The 24,939-nt window shown below is 41.1% G+C and overlaps 1 protein-coding gene across 1 annotated transcript; it reads right to left on the bottom strand.

Annotated features, from left to right (window-relative positions):
- Positions 1 to 972: 972 nt before the first annotated feature.
- Positions 973 to 24,680, bottom strand: OLFM4 (olfactomedin 4). Its single transcript, XM_048294667.1, has 6 exons — positions 24,597 to 24,680; positions 22,306 to 22,383; positions 18,526 to 18,678; positions 11,889 to 12,101; positions 10,810 to 10,963; positions 973 to 3,157 (listed from the first exon to the last, which is right to left on the bottom strand). The coding sequence occupies exons 1-6, from the start codon at positions 24,678 to 24,680 to the stop codon at positions 2,364 to 2,366; spliced, it is 1,476 nt and encodes a 491-aa protein (XP_048150624.1). The 3' UTR covers positions 973 to 2,363.
- Between the last annotated feature and the right edge of the window lie 259 nt (positions 24,681 to 24,939).

The raw sequence follows: 24,939 nt of genomic DNA, 5'->3' as shown, positions 1-24,939 counted from the left end.
ACCATAGAATGGTTTGGGTTGGAAGGGACATTAAGATCCCCTAGTTCCAACCTCCCTGCCGTGGGCAAGGACACCTTCTACTGGACAAGGTTGCTCAAAGCCCCATCCAACCTGGCCTGGAACACTGCCACAGACGGGGCATCCACAGCTTCTCTCAACAACCTGTACCAGTGTCTCAGCACCCTCACATAAAGAATTTCTTCCTAATACCTAACCTCAATCTATGCTTCATCAGCTTAAAGCCATTGAAACATTAAAGACGCTGAAGGAAGGACTCAAGAACCGCAGGCAATTCACCAGAATCTGTTACTTTCATGCTAACATCAACTCCCTCCCTAAAAGGTGGTGAGCTGAGGAGCCTCAAGGCCCATGCTGATGGCATTTCTTGATAACAAGTGGAGAGCTGCTCACCTTCCTTGACACACACACAGATGAAGAGGGAAAAAAAACTTTTGCAGTGTTTTCTTCTTCCTTTCTCAGCCAAATCCTTATTTGGTCTGTTGCAAATTATTCACACAACAGCCCCCTGCCTGTACTGCTTGATCTGATTACTGCACCAACACCTCCATGGCTTTCAAATTCATTTCACAGGTTTCCAAGAAACAGATGCTGATACCTGATAAGTGGCAGCACCTGGATTCAAAACATGTTATCAGTTCATCTGCCTCCAATATCTTGAGTAGCATCTCAGCTTGGTGGAGAAGTGTTGCCCTAACCAGCTAACACATTTCCATGCAGGGAAATAAAGCTCCCCTTCTGTACTTGACATACAAATTCACACCTTTGTGTTGTTCCTACTTAAGCACACAGAGTCCAAGTGAGTGCAGTGATCCTGTTTCAAATATTTGGTGCCCAGGCTTCCCATTGCATCCCAGAAGTTACCTATTTGACACAAGCAGCTTTAAATGGCTCTATAGAACAGCTGAGATTCTTTCAAACTTTTTTATTAAAACAAAAGCAATCATTTGCATACATGTTGATTTTGATTATCAGAGGACACAGACACAGTTGCATATGTAACAGAAGAAAATGAACCACATGAACTGCTTTCTTCGTCATTTCAGAGCTCTGAATTTCAGTGGTTTAGCTTGCTTTCTGACATGATGAAAATAAGGCATTGTTACAGTGCACATATTCAGAAACTATCACATAATACCCATTAAAAAAAAATCAAAACCATATCATATATTCAACTAGTCTGACCAGACTCATGTTTTCCACAAGACCTCTTACCTTGCTGTAAGACAGAATTACCCAAGGAACAAATTGGAGCCTAGACTAACAAGGCTCCCAGGAATCTAATTACAGGATGGCAAAAATGTTGAAAAGAGGCACATCAAATAACAGGTCTGTTATTCTATGGCTATGCATTATATACACCAAGAGCCACTCGTAGCCAAAAAAGTCAATGGGAGGATTTGCATAAACTTAGAAGAGCATAAAGAAAAGGAAAACAGTGTTCTTTGCACTGCACTGGCTGGAAAATGGAGCACCTAGCTAGATTGTAGTAAGACCATTCCTAAGGCCAGGTTTAGGCACACAGAATTAATAGGGGAAGCAGAGTGGGACAGCAGGGAAAATTGATGAAAACCATACTGCCAGTTTTGCCCCCACAGGCACTCCAGTAAGGCAGCCTGGTACTGTGGCAGCTTGGGAGAGGGTTGAACTGATTAGAGGCAGCTACAGGTGGGGACCAGGGGCCACTGTCCCATTGGATCACTGCTGTCGAGGGCAGTGAACCCTCTCCCTTCCACAATGCCTTCTCTTGCCTTCCTGTGGTAGGACTTACACAGCAAAGTGCATTTTTACCCTTCCTCCTGAAGCCTTGAGCCAGATACCACTGTTTCCAACTAACAAATGGATTGCTGTCTTCCAACCAAGTCTACTTCCTAATCTATTTTAATCCTTGAATTAATTTCTCTGAGGCCTCATTTCACTCTGATGAAGATCAGTGGAAATTCATTCTGTTTCTGAGTGCCTTGACTGTGTTACTCTGACAAATGCAAATCAGTGGGTAATTAGCTTCTCAGTCACTAGATAGTCTGTGCCCAGCTATTTCTGCAAACAAAATGCACTAAATCTATGCACTGAATCTACCCCCAGAGACAGGACAACTGTAAAGCATTGAGCACCAATAAACACCAAGCAAAACCTAAAAAAGCCCATAGTGCCAACTGCTGCCAGCAACATTAGTGGTCAGAGTGGGCAATCCCTTTGAAGAGTGTAAGTATCTGTATGACAGCCCCACATACAGTACATCAGACCAGATGAACTCTGAACTGGCAGTAGCACTGTCTCAAGGCCTATTGAATCACTCATATTGGCTGCAGTCAGTTTTATCATATCCATATGTCCCTGAGGTACTAAGGCTGAAAGATCACATCATATCTTACAAGGTAACTATCACTGTAAACATACAGTTTCTGATCTGTGGGGCTATAATCAATACTCTGGATTGTATCTAACTTTTTATCCATAATGATACTGATCCTACCTTCTTGTCCAGTACTTGTGTCATACATGTAGAAGATCTCCTCTTTCTTAGTGTTCAATGGCCTTGTGGCGTAAAGAACACCACATAACATGAAAGCATTGGAAACAGATGGCTTGTACTGTCTCGTCTGCCAAGTATTTAGCACATCAAGTGTGGTCTCATTGAGTTTGCTAATCACAATGTTGCCCACGTTATTTTCAGTTGAATATATTACCCATAACCCACTTTCATCCACGGCAAAATCTATGTCCTGCCATGCTACGCCCGCGTAAGAGAAGCGGTTACCAATAGCAGCACCTGGAAGCTCCTTCCTCAAAACCCCCGTGTTTGTGTTTATATCGTGCTTCACCATATATCTCGAACCATAAGCATGATAGTACAAATAATTTTTATAAAGGGCAGCACCGCCTCCTTCCCCATATGTTATCCTCCTTTCATACTTGTATTTAAACAGCAGCAAATCATCAAAGGAACTATAAATTCTGAAGTATTCTAAGTGTCTCCCATCTGTGTTCAATGGTGCAACCCAATAGACTTCCTTCTCTGGGTTAGAGGGATAGTAATCTCTACCCCAGGAACCATATTTGAAGGAAAATCCTCTCCAGTTCAGCTTGGCAACATAGGGCTGGCTAACATTCATCAGTCCACGGTGAATGCAGGTACCTGTAATTAAAGAGAAAAAAACCAAAACAAACAGGTTTTCCAAATGTCATTACTAGGAGAGAGGTTTTGCAGACTGTAGCCTCTAGACTGTATTTAGTGAGGAACAGCTTCATGACCAAGCACAGACATAAATGCACAGCTTCAAGTGTAAAAGGCTCATTTAGGGCTAAGGCTAGCAACTGGATGGCACCAAGTGGTCCAAGCTGACTCAAAAACATAGCAAAAAAAAAAAATAGGATACATATTATTGCAGTTATTTGAAAGGGGAGGTGGGGGATTAATTCACAGAAAATAAGTACTCATTGTTCTGTTCCATACAAGGGACAGATTTCTGTTTCTACCCATTTGAGGCAGGCCAGCCTAATGCATTAGGAAATCCCTTGGAAAACACAATTTCAGAAGCATTTTAGGTTATTTTCTACCTCAGTGGAACTGAAAGCATGGGACATGGGGGAAAAAAGAACGAGGAGCATCTGATTTCTGTGTATTTCACTGTGGAGGGGAAGAAAGGAGCAGCAGCAGCAGTAATTCCAGAGTCACATTTCAGATTAGCATTCTGCTGTCAGAATCACAGCTTTACAACTGTGTGTCACAGCCACATGGTGCCTTCCACCTCTGGCCCTCAAAGAAATCTGCAGACAGTAACAATCACAGCCCAGGAAATGTAGACTGATATTACTCTGACTTTTCATGTGGGATGACTCTTTAGAAAATATGACTTCAAGCTGAATCAGAACAGCTCTGTTTTACACATATCCACAGCAAAACCATTTTCAGTATCATGGAAAAAATAATTTAAATACAATAAACAGTTTCCTTTTACTCATGCTGAACTAGTGATATTCCTGTTTCCTGATAAATTCTCAATATTGTAAGTCACTGGTAGGAAAAAACTTTCACTCAAAAATGTCCCTGGGCTTCTGATGAGTCTGAAGCTGCCACTAGCAAAAACCAGCATGCACTTTTCTAAGTGTTAACATGAGCTTTTTGTATTACTGCCACAAAGTGTCCCAGATTTTTTTCTGTAGGGTTATCTTCACCTGAGGTAATGGAGACAGAGATACCAAGTGGCTGGCACCAGCTCACAAGCTTAGTGGTACTCCAATGCTTCCCAGTTCACTGGGGTGTTCTAGCCACTGGATAGTCTTCCTTATTAAAGATGGAGTATAGTATGAATAGACCCAAGTCTCATACATCAATTAGTGAATAAATTAATGGCCACAAAAGCTGGTTGCTAATAATGCCTCCCTAAACACAGGAACTCCATGCACTGACAGCTATGGTGCTGATGAATGTCAAGATTATCTTTCGAGGTTTTAATAATTTGAGTGGGAACCATGTCATGATTTCTTGCAGCTTCTGTGACAAGAATGGATCATATGCTCAGTCATATGAAAGGATGTCTGGCATATAAATAACCTCTGTCTTAGCACAAAGAAGAAAGGAAATAACAGAGAAGGAATTTATCTTTTGCCCTCAAAGTTGGCCATCCCTAAGCATAGGCAGACAGTACTTATGGACATGAATTGGAAACTCCTGAAACCACTGACAGAAAAGTCTAGGAGACATTTTGTTCTCAAAGGCTTTGCAGTCTATCCCAGAGAAAGAAGGAAAATTAGAGGCAGACCAATCTGAAGTATTGTATTTGGAAAAAGACTGGGGAAAAAAGATAATTGGTAAAAAAAATGCACTGTTGCAAATGCAGAGAAATCTTTTTCTGATCTGCTTTGCCCAGGAGAAAGGTGCAGTACGTGTGGGGCTAGAAACCTGTGTCCCAAATGTTAGTAGTGTACAAGCACTGACATTTGGGCCAATGTCTAAAGTCAGTTTGGACAGTGAAGCTCTGCATGTCTCCCCCTTTCTCAAAATGTATTATTTCTCTGCTTCTACTACACCGCAGCTTCACTCCTCAAAGTTTTGCACTGTCTTACACTAGTGACTGTGACCTGAGGGACATGTGATTCACCTGCAGCCTCCTCTCAACATATGTGAGGAAGGCGGGGAGCAGTTTTATATTTAATATAAATCACTACACTGAAATAAATCCCTATGTCCCCAGGCTATGTTGGCAACTTCCTTGAGGTCAGTATTGCCCATGGCAGCAGCTCCTCATCACTGAGTCTCCATCTGATGGCAGACAAGGTGGCACGAATTGTAAACAATCCATCTCCTCCCCCAGACCTTTTTGTGGCCTGGGTTTCTTGCCGCTGAAACATGGCATGACCGTGGTTGAATGCTGCTTTCCTTCGTGCCACCAAGAATCCATTCGAATCAGCATTCCTGGCTCGGAGCAGATGAGCATTTAAGCATGCACTTAAGTGCTTTACAAAGGACAAGGCCCCGGAGCAGAAACCTCATTTCCAAATATAGCACACAAGGCAGGCACTGCTGTATGGCTGGCCAGGCTGCATCTCTGGAAATGGCACGTAGCATGTCTAGTAACATGGCCTCAGCACTTGGCACAGCTACCAGTATTTGGAGGTGCTTACACCTCAGCTCATGCAAAGGAAGAATGCTAAGGCAGCCAGTGCAAAATGGCTTGCAGCCTGCCAACTTCATAAATCAATTTGAACTGGTTTTTTCATGTATCTCTATTATGTATTGCTTCCTATGGCATGAGGACTTCTTTAAAGCTGGTGACATATTGGATATATTACTGTGCTTAAATCACAATAAACTTATCTCAGAATTAAATGGTTATTAAATGCTCTAAAACTCTTCATTTGTTTAAAAAAATACAGCACCAAAGCTTGCAGGTAGTGAAGCACTGCTAAGCTCATCTATATGCGACCTCAAATAATTTTTCATGTCATTAAGCAGAACACAATTCCAGATTTATTTTAATAATTCATACATTGTTTCATAAATAAAAAACAAACGTGTGTTCAGCAGAGAGACCTTTTTTTACAAAAGAAATAATAAATTATTATTTCTTCCCTTAAAGAGATCTCTCTGCTGAACACTTGTTTGGTTTTTATTTATGAAACAATGAATTATTAAAATAAAGTTACAAGTGTGTTCCGTTTTAATGACATCAAAAATTGTCTGAGGTTTCTATAGAGTATGTGCTTGATTTTTATTTCCTTGAAAACTCTCCCATAATTATTATTTTTTTTTACAAAAAACCCTCTGTGGTAGTCGGGGGTGATCTGTCTTTTGCACAGGTTCAGAAGAATTCATTGTTGTTTATTTAATCTAAACTTGCCTCCCTGTCTAGATCTTGTGGGAAAAAGAATTCACGAAGGGAGCAAAGTGTCATGTAATTTTGTAAATATTAGAAGGTACTTGAAATAAATCCAAATGCATTATTCAAACTTTCAAGTTTTTAACTCCTTTCTCCATTGTTTTGGGCCACTGATAAATGATGTCCTGGTATTTCTGCCTTCCTTTGTCTCGTGCTTATGTAGCAAACAGACAAGGGAAGGTCTAGCACAGGTCCATACACACATACTTGTCCCCACATAAAGAATCAGTATCTCAGCTCAATTGTATACTAATCCTTCTGATTCACCAGAAAAAGAGCTGACATCTAATTGTCAGGACTGAAAGGAGCCGGACTTGCTTGGCTAACGGGCTGCAGAACTGAGCATGAGACACATCCTGCTGGATCTCCCTTTACCCACTTCACTCTGAAGCACTGGCAGAGCACATCAGCTTCTTACTCCAACAATAAAAAGAAACATTCCAGCAGCCTCCTCCCACCAAGCAGCTGCATCTGATTGCAGAAGACAAGGGACCACCCTTGGCCTATGCAGCCAAAGGTCACAAGACAAGGTGGGACCCACACTGAAAGGAACTCCCACGAGGGGCACAGACGCCAGAAGCAGGCTGGTGCTACATTCTCACACATGCTCCCAAGCACCAGATGTGCATCTTCCCCTCCCATCCAGATGTGGGAGCTGTTACCAGCCTTACTAGGGCTTGAGATACCGAAGACAGAGCTTTAAAGGAAAGGCTCATCCTGGCTTCTACTATCTCACTGACACAGGAAGACCCACAAAGACACTCCAGTCTTCCACCAGTATCATGGGGGACTGACACAGGCTTAGAGCAGCGTAAAAGACAACCTATGCTGGCAACATTTAACAGGGCATGAGGTGGAGGGAGGGCTGATTTTCATCTGACATGCCTTAAGGCAACTAAGCCACTGAGGTCCTTCAGCTCAGCTCCCTCCAATGCCACTAAATAGATGCATGTGTCTCCAGGGGCAGTTCAGGAAGTCCTGGGGAGTACAACTGGACAGTTCTTTTCAGGTACCTCTAGACATATCTCTCTCCTTGTGTATGGATGCATTCAGTTCAAAACACAACCCAAAATATTCAGAAAACACAGACACCTTGGGTCCATAGGAGGTAAAATATAGGCTGAGAGTGAAATCACTATAAGACTCCAATAAGATTGCCTGAGTTTCAGAATTAGGCTACTCCAGGTATTCCTCCTGCTGAGACCTACTCACCAGTAGCTTGAAATTCTTAATTTCTGAGTGTATAAAATCCAGGGGAAAAAAAAACAACAACATTGCTCCTTTTTTTCTTCCTTTCTATTTTGCCTTTGAATTTCATCAGACTCACTTCTCCCTGCTTCCTCTCACAGATCATTTCAGTGAGATGTAACACAGAATCTGCTGCAGAAACCTCAAAGTACCATCCTAAGGTCTTTTTTCTCTATACCTACCCTATGCAGCCACATGAAATCAGCCCAAAAGAAAATGAATGAATAAATATTTCTTCCCACTGGAGTGGTAAGGAGAGAGATGCCATGAACCACTGCAGATAGGAAAGCCAGTGACAATGATGGGAATGACTACCTATATATCAGACACTCAGACACCCACCTCTCCAGTCAGAGGAAATGGAAACCAGTGATTTCTTTCTGCTATGTTGTTTGAGAACAGGCCTGCTCACTCTGAGAAATACAGCAGCAAAAGCCTTGGGGGACAGAGTCAGAGGGGCTGCATACTACGGCAGTGCAAAGCAAGAAGCTTTAATTAAACTTGCATTTAGACTCATGATCTTAGACAGCTTGGGGATTAGCCAAGCTCTCTCTAGTTCATGCTGCCTACCCAAAATATTCAGGAGAGAGGATGAAGGGGGAAAGAAAAAGCAATCTGAAAACAGGACAAAGAGTCAGTTTAATACAAACATTATAAATATAATATGAACTAAAATTAGGGCAAGGCCAAGAGGTTTGGCAGGAATTCAAGGCGTTCAAGCTCGCAGAGAAAACATACGGAAATTGTATTCAAACACACAAATGGGTGCTAGAAAGCTCCAGAGGCCTAGGTGTGAGCGTCCATGCAGCACCTCCAAAATGACCGTCTAGGAAATGCAGCTCTCTCAAATACTTGCTCCATCTTCCCAAGCAAAAATTGCTCCATCTTACTGCTTTTATGTGTTTTCAGGTACAGTCTGCAGGACGTCTAATTGCTCTACAAAATCCTCTGCACAGGGGATAGTTGCTCCCCACCAGTCACGCAAAGTCACAATGTGCTAGTCCAGTGTGGATTAGCAGGGATCTGAGCCTAAGTAACACTTGTGTTATCTGTAGAGCTGGCATCTCCCAACACAACAGTTTCTCTGCCAGTCCTTTGTGCCTTCCTCAGAGACCACATTCACCCTGAAGGAGACCATGTGATAATACACTCACAGACATCCTCCAACCCCTCCCACGTTCCTACCTCTGGACAGAAAAACTCACAAACACAAGAGGTTGTCCTCAGCTGATATCAGTGCTGGTAACTCTCTGGAAGTTGTTATATCAGGTAGGGTTTGACCTGCTCCATTCCTTTCTGCTACAATGAAGTGTTGCCATATGCAAAGGTGCCTGAGCTAGCTGGCATACCAGTCTGGAATAAGGCAATGCTAAAGCAATACCATTTTGGTACCAGATAAAGTCTATCCATCTCCTTACTGTGCCCTGAGAAACAATGCTGAATAAGTCTATTACAGTCACAATTCCATGCAATTACATTTACCCATCCCAGAGCTACCATCCTGCTCTAGACATGACTTGCCTATCCCTGCACAGAGCTGCACTGTGAAGTGTAGTCTCCCCTTTCCTACACACTGAAAGCTGCTATGTCACACAGACACACCAGCCACCCAGATGTAAAAGCAGCCCTCTCCTCCATCCCTCATGGAAGGACACAGTACTTGTTCTGGAGCTCAGTACTTTCTCACCAAAACAAAAGCTTGCTGTAGGTTTGAAGAGAACGAGATATCTCCTTTCCACACACCATTGCCCTCAATAAATCAGTGAGATGCCCATCAAGTACTTCTAAAACACTGTGCAGTTTTTTTCATTGAAACATTTTAAGCCTTTCCTTAAGCAGCAGAGAAAGGCCTTGAGATTTTTTACTGCAGGTTTTTGTTTCAGATTTCTCTCCTGTCTGATTCCCAGACAAGGTGTTACTCATGCATTCTGTCAGAGAAACGCAGCAATTGCTTGCAGTGCCATGAAGCCCTAAGGAGGGACTGCTCACCCTAAGGGAAGTTTGTGTTTCTGCCTCTCACCTTTCCAATGAGATGTTTGAATTAGCTGACCCCAAGGTGATGAGAGGTAAACGCTGGTAGGTGCAAATTTGTGGTCCTTGAAAGCAGGACACCACTCCTCCTTTATTATAGGCTCCTCTAGCTGATTGTTAACCAGCTTATGTGAAAAAGTAAGATTCTTCCCCTGGGTATTGTGTACAACACAGCACTTTTGCTCTTGCAATACTCTGCCTAAAGGAACCCCCTGTGTGTAAAACACTCAGGGGACCAACACAGTTTTAGAAATCTTCCTGTCTGTTAGCAAGTAGGATTCTTGACCTGGCATATCTAGTCTAGTGTTTTCTAAATGTTTTGCTCCAGTATATCATATCTGACTCTCAGAATTTCTCAGACTATGATTCACTCACAATATGATTTTTCAAACTGAACACAAAGACAAAAGTTCTTTCAGTTATAAACTAATTACCACACACCCCATAACTCTTATCACCATTATATGAACTGCACTCTGGGAGCCACTGATCCAGGCACCAGAATATAACCTTTCCCAGTTAAGAAAACTATAAAATCTTAGTTCCACTGAAATCAGTAATACAGCTTCCCCTTATTTCCCTGAGACCAGAATTTTTCCCCAAGTCTCTTGACCACCTGTTTTAGAAGCATCTTTTGCCTGTGAAGCAAAAGTAATCTTCACACAAAGATCCCTTCTGGAGCTTGCATATCAACAGCTTTAGTACATCAACAGTTGCTCATACATTTTTCAAGCAGCATTAGAGCAATATTGCTGTGACACAGGTCACTTTCACAGGAACTACTAAAAATTGAAGCTAGTCAGTAAAAAAACATACTTTCCCATATTTCATTGTTATGAAAAAAAAAAAAGAGAAGAGGGATAGAGATTCACTTTTCACACTATAGGTAAGAGGAAGACTGCGACTTCTTCCAGCTGAAAACAGCTACTGTTTTTGCAAGAATTTGATTCCTGCCTTCCTTTTCCTTTTGAATCATTGATGAAACTTTAGGAACTGTCTGCTCAATTTTTCAAGAGCTAAGGAGTATCATTACAATTGTATTTAATAGTAACAAAAGGAAATCTCTGCATTTACAGTTCTAACAATGTATTGTATTATTTCTTATGTGTTATCCAACAGAAATACTTACCTGGTGAGAAATAAGGGGGTGGTGTAGTTTTGGTTGCATTCTCTTCACACTCTTTCAATCGATTCTGCAGAGACACAATTTGTCGACGAATTGCAAGGACATTGTTTTTGTCCAGTGATTCCAGTTCATTTACCAATATGGTCAGATTGGTGATCTAGAGGGGAAAAAAAGACAGCAAGTTTTAATGTCAATGTTGTTTTACAGATATTTGCAGGCAGCTTGATCAGGTCACAGAAGACTCTACAGAGGAGGTTCTAAGAAATATCCCTAAGAGTAGGCCTTATCTTCCTGGCCTCAGCTTGATATTTCCAGCAGAGTATGTGACCACAAGGATATGCTTTAAGACTAAGTCGTATAAAAGGATGCAAAAAATACAGTGTTATTTCATACATAGTGTAAAAATATCCAGTAGGTCTTAGGCAAGTACTAACTGTTAAATACAAAAAGTACTTATTCCAGACTTACAAAAGTATCTGCAAATTTTATTTGCAAAGATAAAGAGTGTTTTTAATCACCTGCTTGATGATCTAGAGGACAATGGAGCAAATGATATTTCAGGTTCCATCTGAAGTAATTATTCTCTCTAGGTGAGTGATTAACTACAATTTTGAAAATGTGATTTATAGTCTGCTGGGAAGGTGATAATCTTTCCTACTTCTTGATTTCATATTGATTGGGCCACTGCCTTAGCAACCAGCAGCTAATTTTTTAATTATCTAAATGAAAGCATAGAGGCTTTCAAGCATGGGGGTCTGTAAATTAATATTTATTATAATAATTTAATCAGCTTGTGTGTTTAACACTATGAAAAACTTTTAACTTTCAGGCAGATATTTGTCAAAACCAGAGTGGTCTCCATTTGCTTTGGGGTTTCTTTGCTTTTCTGTGCTCTATATCAAGGAATAAGTTGTTAATGCATTTAAGGTCAAACTTTCTTTTAATTTGTGCTGATGAAATGCTAAAATAGTTCCACTGGCTGCAGTAGAGACACACTGCATTTCCTCAGCCTAAACACTAAAGAGAGAATAGACTATCTGTGTATTTGAACCCTCTGTGGCTAATTAAGACCTTGGCAATACCTCCAAATATATTTGCTCAACGATGGCATTGCTTCCAACAAGGCTGGGTTTCAGCTGAGTGACCAGTTTCTCTAGGTCACGGATTTCCACTTTCAGTAACTGGAAGTCCAATTCCGTGTAAGATACACCACCCGTCTCCACTTGCTGCACTCTGATGGTTAGATTGAGGATTTGCTGCTGATACAGTTCAATTCTTTTTGAGTACTCCCTAACCTGAAAGAAAGAAAAAAGAAATACATATTCAAGTCCAGGTTAGCAAATAAGACAAGCCTGTTTGACATCCTTGTTATATTTCTGAGTACCCTATGCATAGCTTCCACATACTTGCCATATATATTCTTCACATAAACAGCATAAATGAAATTCTCATCACATACATTAAAAAATATGAAATTTAACCTTCATTTATTGTTAGCAGTTTTGCAAAATCCCCTCAGGAATGCCTGGGGATAACTGAAGGCAGAATTTTACTCACAGTCATCAATTTTTTTATTCTTTTCTAATATTGTCTCTGTGAGCTAATTTTATCCTCAGTATGCCAAAAACTTACATTGGTAAAAATTGTATTAGGAAATCTGCAGTATAATATCTCTCAAAAGCAACCAGAGAAGGCTGAAAAATGCAATAAGGAATTCCCAAGTTTTTCAACTTCATTTCCTACTAACTCTGAATCCAAATAGGACTTTACCTTGTGTACATTTGAATTGTGTCAAATGTTGGCAGAAGTGATTTGATGCTTGTCTTTGGGCAGGGGGAAAATATTTAAACAGAGCGTTAAAAATGAAATCTGGTTTAAGTGAAAGTGTTAAATAGATGGCAGGCTTTAGCTGGAGTAATTTATATAGCAGCCTTTTCAGTCTTTGAGCCATTAAATAGTTGTCCAGATAAATATATTTTCACACATATATCTGCTGAGGTAAAGGTCACAGTACAAGCACTGTGATGCTGAATGTTAAGAATATTATAAGGATTTGGGACTTCCCTTAGAAATGTTAGTTCCTTGAAATTTAATGCTTTGGTAAAGGGGCATAATTTCTCTCCCATATGCTTCATAGAAGTCATGTCTCTTTTCCCTTAAATCAATATCATTATATCACAAAAGATAAGTAGGAATAAATATAAATAGTTTGTTGCACTATTAACTTCATATTTATACCCTCAGATGGTATTTGTGCCTCTATCTGCAGCACTGTAATTTTCATAACTATTACTTCTTCAGCTGAAAGTCTTAGCCTACATCTTCTCAAGCATCCTTGCATTATCTTAACATTAAATAAAAGTCAGTACTTTTTCCCATTGTGTCTGAAATCCTGCCGTGGTTTGAAGACCATGGACTCCCTGTTTTTCTGTTTTGACAGCAGCCCTTGAGACAGGGACCTAACAACACCCCACATTTATCAAATAATTCAATCTTGATTGAATCCCTTGTGTACTAAAGAGGAGGTGTGGGAGCTCATGGCATGGAAATTCATGAAGAGGATCCTTTAAGATCATAAGTTATTTAGTGATGTGGATTAAGGAGGAGAAGCATAAGAGTAGATCCTCTGTTCAGAAGTATAATTATCAATAATGGCACAAGTACACTGTAAATCTTAACCCACTACAAAAACCCTGCATGGAAATACGTAGTATACACCAAAACCAGGATGCTCAGTTCCATGTGTATAAATCTGAGTTTAAAACAGATCTTCTGTTCTAAATGTGTGCAGCCAGGCTTCGAGCTGCTCGAAACTGTCAAGTTTCCACAAGCTGTAGCAGAAGCACCCTGGCTCACAGCACTGGATGCTCTAGATCTCCCAGGTCAAGCCAGGATAACTTCAAGTTATTGATTACAGTTAAGAATCAAAAAATAACAGCCTACAAAGACTTAGACCTAGTTCTTTGTAACTGGCTGGCAACAGTGATTGCTGGGATCCCTTGCCCTGATGCTTTAGGTTTTAACTTTTGTATTTTTTCGAATCCTGTCCTGCTTGGTGTATATCTCTGAAGTTTCTTGTAGCCTGTTAAATTCTGCTCTCTCATGCTAGGCAGACATAACAGAGCCTCTCCAGGCTTTGTCTTCAAGGACACCCAGACCATCCTAGGCCCAAAAAGTATAAACCAAAAGCCTTTGAGAGGGGGGTCAGCTGAGGGGAAATTACATCATTAACTGAAGCTTTAATTGGAGAATTAACCCTGATATGCAAATGAACAGAACCTATAAAAGTGTGAAGAACTCATAACCTGTCATCCATCTTGGGATCCATCTTGGCAGTAGCCTCTGGCTCCCCAGGGGGTACTTTTGAAAGCCCTTCGAATAAATACCTACCTTTGTTCCCTTACTCCTGTCTAGTCCGTGTTTTTAGGTGGCCTCTCAAGGCGCCAGTCCTAACTGCCACCACCATCTGCTAGGGAATAGTAGGAAGAACCAAACAGTGGTTTTGGAAAAGCCAGAGGTAGATGGACCTCACACTTACACTGATCACCAAAATCAGTTTGGAGTTGAAAGAGAATCTCAGAAAAAAACCCATCTGGAAAAATTATTCAAAGGTAAATGTTTAAACCATGTGTCTAGAGTTGGCACAACAACAAAAAAAGAAAGAATATGTGATTACAGCCTGAGAAGTATGAAGCAAGTCCATTTTTGAGCAAAATTGCACTGCTGTGTGAAGCTATGTCTATCACAGAGGTATCTGGAAATCTGTCTACTTATTAATAATCTTTCTCACAGTAATACTGGTAATAATAATGCAATACAGACCAAATCTACAGATTTGGTAGAAATAAACAGGCTGCTGGAATTAGTGATGGCTACTCATTAGTGAGAAACCTGTGAATTTGAAGTTTTCTCCAGGGTTTTCAGAGCCTGGACAAAATGCTGAGGGCTGGAACAAGGCATGTATAGTTATTCCAGCCCTGACTGCAGAATGCTGCAAGACACAGCCCTGAAATTCTCCTCCCATATTAGAGAATTTTCACTCAGTCAACCATCTAGGTCATTTAAGGACATGTCAACACCATCCAGCAGAGCATAGCTGAGCCTGAACTAGCACCATCACTCTGCAGTGCTCTGCACAGCCACACCAGCATCGCAGTGAACTTAAGCTAATAGCTCCCCTGGCGAATTATTGGACAAATAAAATTTTCTCAGCAGTACTGCACTAACAGGCCTATACTGCTCTTGCAGATAAATCCAGTACACATGTTAAGCATTGCAATGCTCTATGTGGAGATTCCCACCTGCTCAGTTCTGGTTTAGGAGTTTCTGTGGATTAGAAATATCAGTTGAAAGAACACGATGTTGCTCTGTTGATCGGCAGATAGATTTAAGCAGCTTGTAATCCCTGCTCTTCTACTGCGTCTCCCTGCTAGGGACTGGCTGTAGTCTTTTGACAGGCTGGCACAGAAATTCTGTGCATTTCCTATATTTAGAGATACAGACCAATAACTAGTACTGATTGCTGCTGCATTTTTCATAAAAGCCTGAAGTAGGGTATCATGAGTGCATAGGGCCTGGATTAGCCCTTTATGGGAAGAAAATGGAACCACGTGAGGTATATGTAAGGAAAAAATCCTCAGTTTCAGTTTTTCCTCCTTTCCAAGCATTGTCACCTTTGTTTAATGAAAAGGGCAGGAAAAATATGCAATGCTCATTTATTGTGTGGTTTACCTGCAGCTGGTATTTACCAAAACAGGTTTTGCAGCATGCAAGCAGACACTTCTCCAGCACACATTTGGAGAGTACAGAAGGGGGAACAAAGGTGCAAGATGAAGATGTAAAATAAAAAATATGGGAGGAGCGAGGGAAGATAAGAAAGAAATTACAAAACCAGCAACTTTATAAAATCACAAAGCCAGGGCACTGGCTTTGGGCAGGCTTGACCTCTACAGAGCCATAAGGAGCAAGGCTGGCAGTCTGCCTTCTGAGATGGAGAAGAATTACATTACAGGTTAACCTGTTTTGAAAACCAGTGGGCTTTTTCACTCCTGTTTCTGTTACATGAGAATGTTGTGGCCATCGTGAGCCATGTTCTGAAAGGCACTTTCTCTCCTTGTGATCATGTGCTGATCCACCCCCACCATGGAAGTGTCCTCTCCCCTTTCCTATTGATAGGAACAGCAAATTCCCACTTTGCTTTAAAAGGTTAATTTTCTTCTGTAGTCATAATTATGCTGGCAAAGGTTGATGTGACAGAGGAAAAATTAGTCTGGTATTTTCAGCCTACAGTTTGTACTCAGTTGGCACATGAGAGCATCTCTTTATCTGCAAGCTTCCTTGCCTGCTGATTCTATAAAAGGACCCCCTTGCTTTTTGAATTAGCCAACAATCAGGCAAAAGGTTAATGATTCAATCAGGTTGTTTATCTGGCACTTCTAGCACATGGAAAGCATCCTTAAGAGGGTCCAATCCTGCAGCTCTTATCCAGGAAAAGTTACCATGATCTTCAAAGGGTGTTTTAGAAGAGCAACAAAAGCATGGATTCCTAGAGTCAAAAAAGGAAGCATTCAGTAGAAATTCCTACTTCCATGGTGAGACTAGGTTATGTCTGAATGCAATTACCTAGGAATTTGCTCAGGATCGTCTCTAGTAATGATCAGTATTGAAAGCTTGGGTTTCCTCCACTTCATTATTTCCTTGTCCCTGCAAGTATCATTATGACTGAAGTAATATACAGGATTGCATTAGGATTTTTTCCACAATTGGAAAGGTAAAGAATTTTTGAGCATGGAGATTTATGCATCACAGGATCTCAGACTACTTAAGTTCAGATATCAATAGAGAAATGCTCAATAACTCTGTTCCTTCTACAAAAAAAAAATAGAACATTAGAAATGAGAAATCTTACACACATAAATTTACACCAAAATTCAATCTGTTCATTTCAATTTCTGACCTAAAGTGTCTCTTTTCCCATATCACACCAAAGTATATGTCACACTTCAACTAGATGCATTGTAACACTGCTTGGCTGATTGGTCTCGACAGGATGAAATTCAGTGAAGCCTGAGTTAGGTCAAGAATTTTCACTGTCTGAAGCAAGAGTTGCAAGTCGAGGTCAGTGTCTACACTGTGGTACACTGCTGGGCACGGGTGACAACAGTCACAGTGGCTCACACCAGCTGGCAACCTAGACATTAAAGTCTAGGGTGGGGACTCAGCTTGCCTTGAATTTAGAGGTGAGTTTCAGGGACAAATCTGGACACCTAATTTTAGGTATTTATAGTAACCTGTGTCTTTATATGAGCAAGATGTCTGAACTCATTGGAGATCAGAGGTTGTCCACACAGACAGGTCAAGCAGCACTTGAGATGCTCCACACATCTGCCTGGCACTAGCTTAAAGGAAACATGCACCATTCTAAGGAAAACACCAGTAAGAGATAGGTTGTGCCAGGGCAAGTGACTGGGAAAGGTGATACACAAACACCTTGAAGAATCATGCCAATTTTTGGCTGGGACTCATGCCCCTCACCCTGTCCCAGTGCAGTGACCTTCAAATGCTGGCACTGACCACAGTGGGAACAGCATGGGGGCCTGAAATCTCAGTGATTTTCATGGCTTACTAACCCTGAGCTGCACTTCCATGCTCCAAGGGATCAGGTAACTCCTGTGCTTGGAGGCAGCAGGACTTATGTCAGTTTGCCTTTCATATGCCTGCTGACAGCTGAATGTGTTTCACTGTTAGCTCCAGTTCTTTCAAAACAAACTATTTGAACTGAGAGATCTTGCCACAAGATCCTACGCCTGTTGTTGTGGGTTTTATGCACAACTTCTTATCTGTTCTTGATTATACCAGAGGAGGGCTATGAATATTTATGATCACAATTTATAATTTAATGCTTTGCCTTTTCTGCTGATTAATTCAAGGACACTTCATTTCTTAAGATGCTTGGTTTCCAAAGAAAACACTTTCTGCTGGACACCAAATCTGAATCCTGAATATTTATCCACTATAAAAAGTCAAAGGCAGATTCCTGTCTTCACAAGCAGCTTCACCCAGTGCACTTCAGCATGTGTAGGTTTGCCCCAGTTCCTTAAAAAATGGAGCTCAATTCATGCAACAAGCAGCCAAAGCAATGTAAGGTGTATTTGTCTTCAACAGAAATGCATAATTCAGCAGTCTCACTGCCACAGCTTCAGATGTTGACAAGAAAGATTTTTTTATTATTATTTATTTATTTTTCCTCTGTGAGAGCAGAAGCAGTGAAGGGGCAAATATTCACCTACTTCTTCACTCTGGGCTTTGGTGACCTTTCTCCTCTTTCCCTTCACTGCCTTCTCGCAATCTGACTGGTTTGATACAAATAATAACACATGAAAGAGCAGGAGGCTTGGCTTCCTGTAGCATCATGTAGCAATCCCAATCTAATAAAACTGAGCCAAAAGAGGAAAACCATAACCATTCTTCCAAAACATACCATATGCCTCTAGCTGAAAAGGCCTAGAAAAGAGATCTGAGAATATTCAAATGTATGATATGCTATTACAATGTCAAAGATCAGAGATTTAATCACCTTTCTCCTTGTTCTTACAGAGCCCTCTTTCCAACTGTTTGAAAGAGAGACCATAGATAAATGCTAATTGCTGCACTTTTTCATAGGCAACCATTTATCCGAAAAGATGCAAGTGTTGTTTTTAAGACAAAAGAACACCTTACTTTAGAAAGCTCTGTCTCAAACTTCTCCGAGAGCGTTGTCACTAGAATTTCCAATTGCTCAGCCTTCTGCACTGGAAAGGTGGTATCCGGCAAGTACACGGAGCACTGACAGGTTCCCTCATCATTCACAGAGCCAGACACATTGGCAAAGAGCTGCAAAAATAAATTGGTAAGAAAAAAAGTGTTAACATTCTTCTCTAGAATCAGCACCTAATAATTTCTGGAAATAATAGGAGTTGTGCCAATCACGAAATCAACAATTTCTTTACTAGTCATCTTCCACCTTCTTCCAAGGAAGTCAAAATATCTAGCAATTTCTATGACTCATCCTTACAAATCTCTCTAAAAATAGTTAAATATTGCTTTAAAGATTTTACCATTGGAAAAACAGAGGCATATAATAGTCCTTACTTTCCCAGTCTTGTGGACAATGTTCCTAAGATAATGAAATAGCTTTTCCAGCAGATAGGAAAGCAGGCAATAGCAGGAAAATAATAATGTAGTAAGTTAGGTCTTACAGCTACTATTCTGTTCATCTAAATTGGTCAAATCATTTAGTCATTTACATCCAAAGAGAGGAAAGCACTGAAATAGAACTAGTAACAGGGAAGGTTTTGAAAAGAAAAATCTTTCATTTGAAGATTTGCAGCCAGCCACAGCAAACAGACATGTGCATTTAATTATATACCACTGAAAGGTGATAAATTAAATAGGCAGGTTTGGCCTAGGGTAGAGATTCTTATTTTGCTACAAAATATTGCTCATAAGACCCACACATCACAGCCCGCCCATCCATCCTTGTGGATAGTTGGCAAAGCTCTTGCCCATGAATTGCCTGTCCCAGTTGTCTGCATGCTCACAGCACCATCACTGAGCAATGTGCATGAGGTACAGAAAGGTCAGGACTGGCACCTCCTGATCTCACCATAATTTACAGCCAAGGCACACTGCATTCTATAAACACCAGGCTGAATACTGAGTGTGTTCGGAGCAGTTCTTTTCTGTTTGTACACAAAATGTTTCCAATTCATAAACCTATCAGGAATTTATTAATAAAGATATTTGGTGTTACTTTAAAATATTCTGGCACACACTTCAATGCAGCTGCATATTTTAAAACTGCAGACTTGCTCTTTAAACTCACTTCTTTCTATAATCTCTTTTCCTGCCTTGCAGAAATCCCAGTGTTATTCATGTGTTCTCTCTTTTTCTCCCCCTCTTGAAAATAAACAAGCAAACAACAAAACAATGTCCTGAGAGCTGGCATTTCAGCACTTCTTCCCTTGCTTTTCCACAGTGGATTCAACTAATGTCCTCACTGAAAAACCAGCCCAGGACACACAGTGATGGCCAGCAGCAAAACTGTCTTAATCTGTGAGCCCAAAAAAAGGAGCAGCAGGCAGGAATGATCCCAGTTCACACTTCTGGCAACCTCTTTACTGCAGCCACAACAAACAGCATGCATCTCATTTTGGAAGAAAGCGTGGAAAGTCATTTTATCTGTGTTGTTCAAGTACCATGGGCCTTAAAACTTCACTCAGACTGCTGAAGACATTTAACATGAAAGGAAGCAGAGAAGTATCTCATGGCATTCCAGAACGTCCCAGCACATAACTTCCATTGATTTCTCTGCCAGGCAAGTTACCAAAGCACTTTTGAAAATCCCACTGAGAACACATTATGTCTAAGTTTCCAAGTATTTTTGAAGATATGGCTATCAGTATGTAAATTACTATGAAAAATAAGTTCCTAAGTCACCTAGATATTTTCTACACCTCTGAGTCCTCAGCACATGGACATGGTTGGGATGGCAAGTCAAGTTGCTCAGTAATAACATACAAATGGATGGGAGAGACCAAAAGAACAAATAAATGTGGCTTAATGAGTATATGGGAGCTTCTCTGAGACTGTTGCACACTGGCATGCTAATTTTTGTGTGGAAGGTATTGTGTTCTGTTCTTTCTGTGCATAACACAAATATGAGTACATGTATACAAGAGAGAGTATGCTATACATTGTACAGCATAGTGTCTGCTATACCTTTGTATGCATTATACACTCTGCTGTAAGCTACAGTCTTGACTGTGTATACCAATCAGTTTTCTAGACTTACCATGCCTATTGTGCTAAAAAAAAATTCATAAATGTATTCAGGTATCTCCCAAAAAACCTGCAACTCGTGCTTTTAACCTCCCTATGAAAAACAATCATTATATTTTAACATTTGAGTTAGGAAGGAGCTTTGAGTTGAAGGAAGAGATTCACTGCAGTAACCGCAGCTGATATTGAAGCCAACAGACAGTTTCCCCAAAAGAGTAGACAGCCTGGGCAGACAGGACTGCTTCCATTCTTCCATTGACATTACAAGCATTGGGATCAGGATGTTGACAAGACCAATAAGCATTGTTTAGTTAAAAGCCCCTTGGGTCAATAAGTGCTTCAATCAAAATATAATATCAGCCAAATTACAACTATGTAACAAAAATGTCTTCTGTCATCCTGTAGAAAAATGCATGAGATGGACTGCTACTTTTGATGGAGTTGTATGGTTCTTAAAGTTTAATAATTTATACAGAATGCTTAAAAGAGAGCAAACTGTCCTAGCCTACAGCAAGGACTTGACAGCAACATTTCACTCTGCAAAATTAAGCTGTTACATATACATATTTGAAGCTATGAGAAATGCTCTTTTTCCACATCCCTTCAAATTAAGAAAGGGAGTAGGAGCGAGCAGTTACTCAATTTTCTGAAAACCAGGAAATTTGTCACTGTAGCCTAGTGACATTCACAGGTCTGAATCAGCTATTTGCTCATCCTAAGACAGAGATCCACAGAAAGCACACGACAGGGCCACAGCAGGGGCAGAAGCTACCTCAGCTGGGCAAGGAGATGGATAAAGTTTGGGTCCTGCTCATCAGACTCTCAGAAAGAGAATCTTGACTCCATTTCACTTTTGAAATGCTCTACTGGAGCCAGAGACTCGACTCTGTCTCAGAAGACGTCCCTTCACACATCCCATATGCCCCACTGGGCTTGCCTGGACACACAAAAGATCTGCTGTGAAGCTGTCTACCACTGCCAACCTAATCTGGACCTGTGCTTTGGATGAACTCTGTTTTTGACTATAATTTGGAAGACCATACAGAGCAAGTGTGACCCGTTGAATCTGCTCCAAAGCAAATATGTTATTAAACAGTCACTGATAGAGAGAGGGAAGGAAACCAAACCCTAAAATCTGCAGACTATGGACTTAAGCACTCTACCAGAAGGCACAGAAATAAGATTCATGTCCTTCTACCATCAAATAGCTGATAATGTTTTAACTAGGTAGAACAGGGAGAATAAAGATATTCTCACTCCCAGCAACCACAAGTGGACTCTCCTCAGAAGATACTTTCAAGGCCCTGTTATAGTTTATGACAGAAGACTTCCTCCAGGAAGACTGGAATCACAAAACTGTTTGTCATACTGGCAACAAATCCCCAGGGTCCCATCTGTTTCATGTCTGGGGTCCAGTTCAGTAGTTACAAGGTTAATGCTAAAGTTTTGGATCTGACTTAAGGCACTGAATGACATGGTAACAGTAGTGATGAATTTGGAGATTCACTACTTCCTAAAGTACCGGATACACAACACATAAATGCTTTTTCCAGGGAGCACAACTGGTTTACCTGTGTCAGAGTCAAGTCACTAAGTGACTGTGTAGCATCTAAAGAATGGGACAGAAGTTCCTAAATTTGATCTTTTCTGGACAATATTGAAGGCTAGTAATGTTTATACCTTTGGGGTAGTCTGCAGTTTGCCATTCGTATTCCTAGGTTGTGTCAGATACGGAAGCATTGTACTGAGATAAGCAGTCTGAAAAACAAAGGAAAGACTTTTTTAGTGTGATTTCCTGCATAAGGCACCATCCCTTCCCCACCAGTTAGCCCCCATCCTGCAGCTCCAAAGCACTTTGATTTTATTATGGGAGCAATCCTGAGCAACTGTAAAATTTCTGGTCTGCTGCTGAGGTGACAGTTTCCCTGGGCACAATGTCACTTCACAGACACCTCTTCTTGAAGAAAGGCTCTGTGTGACCAGAGCAAGGCAGGGGACACTCAGCCTGTCCAGGAGGTGTGAGCTGAGGCTGTGACAGGCAGCCCTGGCAGATTGCACGGCATTCTAAAAGGACAGTGCCATGCCCCTCTGCCCTAAATCCAGAGAATACTGTCCCCCCAGCAGGGATGTCCCCTCCTCACCACCCAGCTCATGCTCCAGCCTCTAAGCAGAGGACTCGCTGCCCCTTTCACACCAAGCTGTCAGGCTGTGAGCTGTGATGGCTGGGGAACATGTCCCACTCTGCTACTAGCACCATGGAAGTGACAGCATCCAACTGTGGAGAGGGAGCACTGGGAGAAGACACCACACTGCCAAGGATACAGCCAGATCCACCGTGGGAGCCTTTTATGTAGTAAGACTATATACACCCCTTTAACTTCCATCTGTGGCTGCCACCTGCCTTCCTGCCACAGCAAGGACAGTGACTGTAACCCTGGCACCGTACTGGGGGTTACCACATTCCCACACAGTGTGAAGAGCACGGTGCTTTCCCATGATGCAGCACAGTCACCCATAATGGGATCTCACCAAAACCAGTGGCAAACTGGGAACTGGAGCAAGACACCCTCAATGTCAAATGGTGCAACAGACGGAGCATCAAATGGACTTCCCCTGCAACAGGACACTCACAGCTGGGTCTTCCTGCATTTCCCAAATCCCAGCTGGAATCCTATTCCTGAGCCAGGGAATGGTGGGGAAATCCAAATGGCCAGCAAAGGGCAGGTCTGTTAAGTGGCACAGTATAAACAAGCTTTGTGGGACAATTTGTCAAATAAACCCTCTTGAACAGGCACTTGTGTGCTCATACAATTACACTGATCGTGATGGGCAGCTGGTAGCAATTAACAGTGTTAGGGCAGAGAGCATCACAAATTGTGCAAATTACACAGACTGAAGACTAGCTTAAAGCTAAGCAGACTAAGGAGGAATTTCTCCCCTATTGAGCTTTCTACCCTCAGCTTATCAATACATATTTACACCTCCATCTTGAATTTTGCAACTTTTCATTCCTTGAGCAGATAAAGGCAGCTTCCCAGGAGGTGTTAACTTCACTGCCTGCATCCACAACACTCCTAAACTCCAAAAAATGTAACTAGGGGCACACAGGAATTCTCTGGTTGGTGACTAAACCAGATAAATCAGAAAGAATTATTGGGAGCCAAAATGGTTTTTTCCCAAATTTTAATTAATAAATACCAAAAGGCAGTCATTTTCAGCCAAACAAAACCAAAATGCTTTGCTTCATTTGAAAAAGCTCTTAACCTATTAACAAACTTTTTTTCTAAAAATTTGAACCCCCATTTTTAATTTAAAAAAAATTTTAAAAGACAGTACAAAATCAAAACTATCTTTTACTAATAAAATTTTTTGCTTAAAAAAAGTATTTTTCAAAGTTTTCTCCCTTCTCCCCTGAATTTGATGTAGCTTTTGTTTGGGCGTTATTGTGGGTTTTCTTCTGATTGATTTGTTTTGCTTTGAATTTCTCTCTTGCCCAACCAGATACAGTTTTTTAGGGAAGAGGGAGAGCATCCAACAATAACCAACCAATGTGGCTTTCATGTGCCTGGTCACAGAGTATGACAGCAATCATGCAGCTGGGAAAGCTCCCACCTCCCAACTCCTTCCACATCAAAGATGTGGATCTGTTCCTGCTATAAGCCCTTGCTAATTAATTAGAAGCTACACAGAGCATTTAATATCCACTCAGATCCTCACTGGGAGTTGCACTCATCTAACCAAAGGCAGAATTTGACTCTGACTTTAAACCTGTGCCTCAATTTTACATTTATTACCCAGTCCCTATACATTAGTTGGGGGGAGGATGGAGGAATTCTTTAAACTTTCTCCATGCAGAGATCTCAACATTTGTCTAATCATTTTCCAGTAACCTTAAAAGAATTTTCAGCAATCTAAACTATGTGAGATGACAAGAAGGCACCAAAGCTCAGGTTATGAGACCCCCATCTTACCTCTTCTGCAGCTGTTGTCGTCATCCCAGCCACAGCACTCATGCTCTGCATGAGGAGAAGCACAGCCACCTGTGTGTGCTTCATCTTCTCAGCCAGCAGATGTGACAGCAAAGGGAGAAAGGATGTATTTTATAGTAGAGTCTGGGGATTTCCCCAACCAACCCTTAAGGAACTTGCATGATATTTTTACAGGTTTTGGGTAAGTGATGTCATAAACTCATATAATAACCAAATTACTAACGCACAAAGAAAACATAAGTTACCATCATAAATTAACTGTGTCCAGTTTTCTAACAGGAAACCTTTCCCATGGGGTACAGTATCTGATCTTAATCTTGGTTCT

Source organism: Corvus hawaiiensis, chromosome 2 (assembly GCF_020740725.1).
Source record: "Corvus hawaiiensis isolate bCorHaw1 chromosome 2, bCorHaw1.pri.cur, whole genome shotgun sequence".
NCBI lineage: Eukaryota > Metazoa > Chordata > Aves > Passeriformes > Corvidae > Corvus > Corvus hawaiiensis.
The sequence above is the reverse complement of the archived record's forward strand: the minus strand, read 5'-3'. Positions and strand labels throughout refer to the sequence as shown.

Coding starts and splice junctions, on each gene's coding strand:
- OLFM4 (XM_048294667.1), bottom strand. CDS start 24,680: ATGAAGCACACACAGGTGGCTGTGCTTCTCCTCATGCAGAGCATGAGT. Junction 18,679..22,305: donor AACTGCAGACTACCCCAAAG/GTATAAACATTA, acceptor TTATTTTTGCAG/CTCTTTGCCAATGTGTCTGG. Junction 10,964..11,888: donor TTGAGCAAATATATTTGGAG/GTATTGCCAAGG, acceptor TTTCCCCTCTAG/ATCACCAATCTGACCATATT.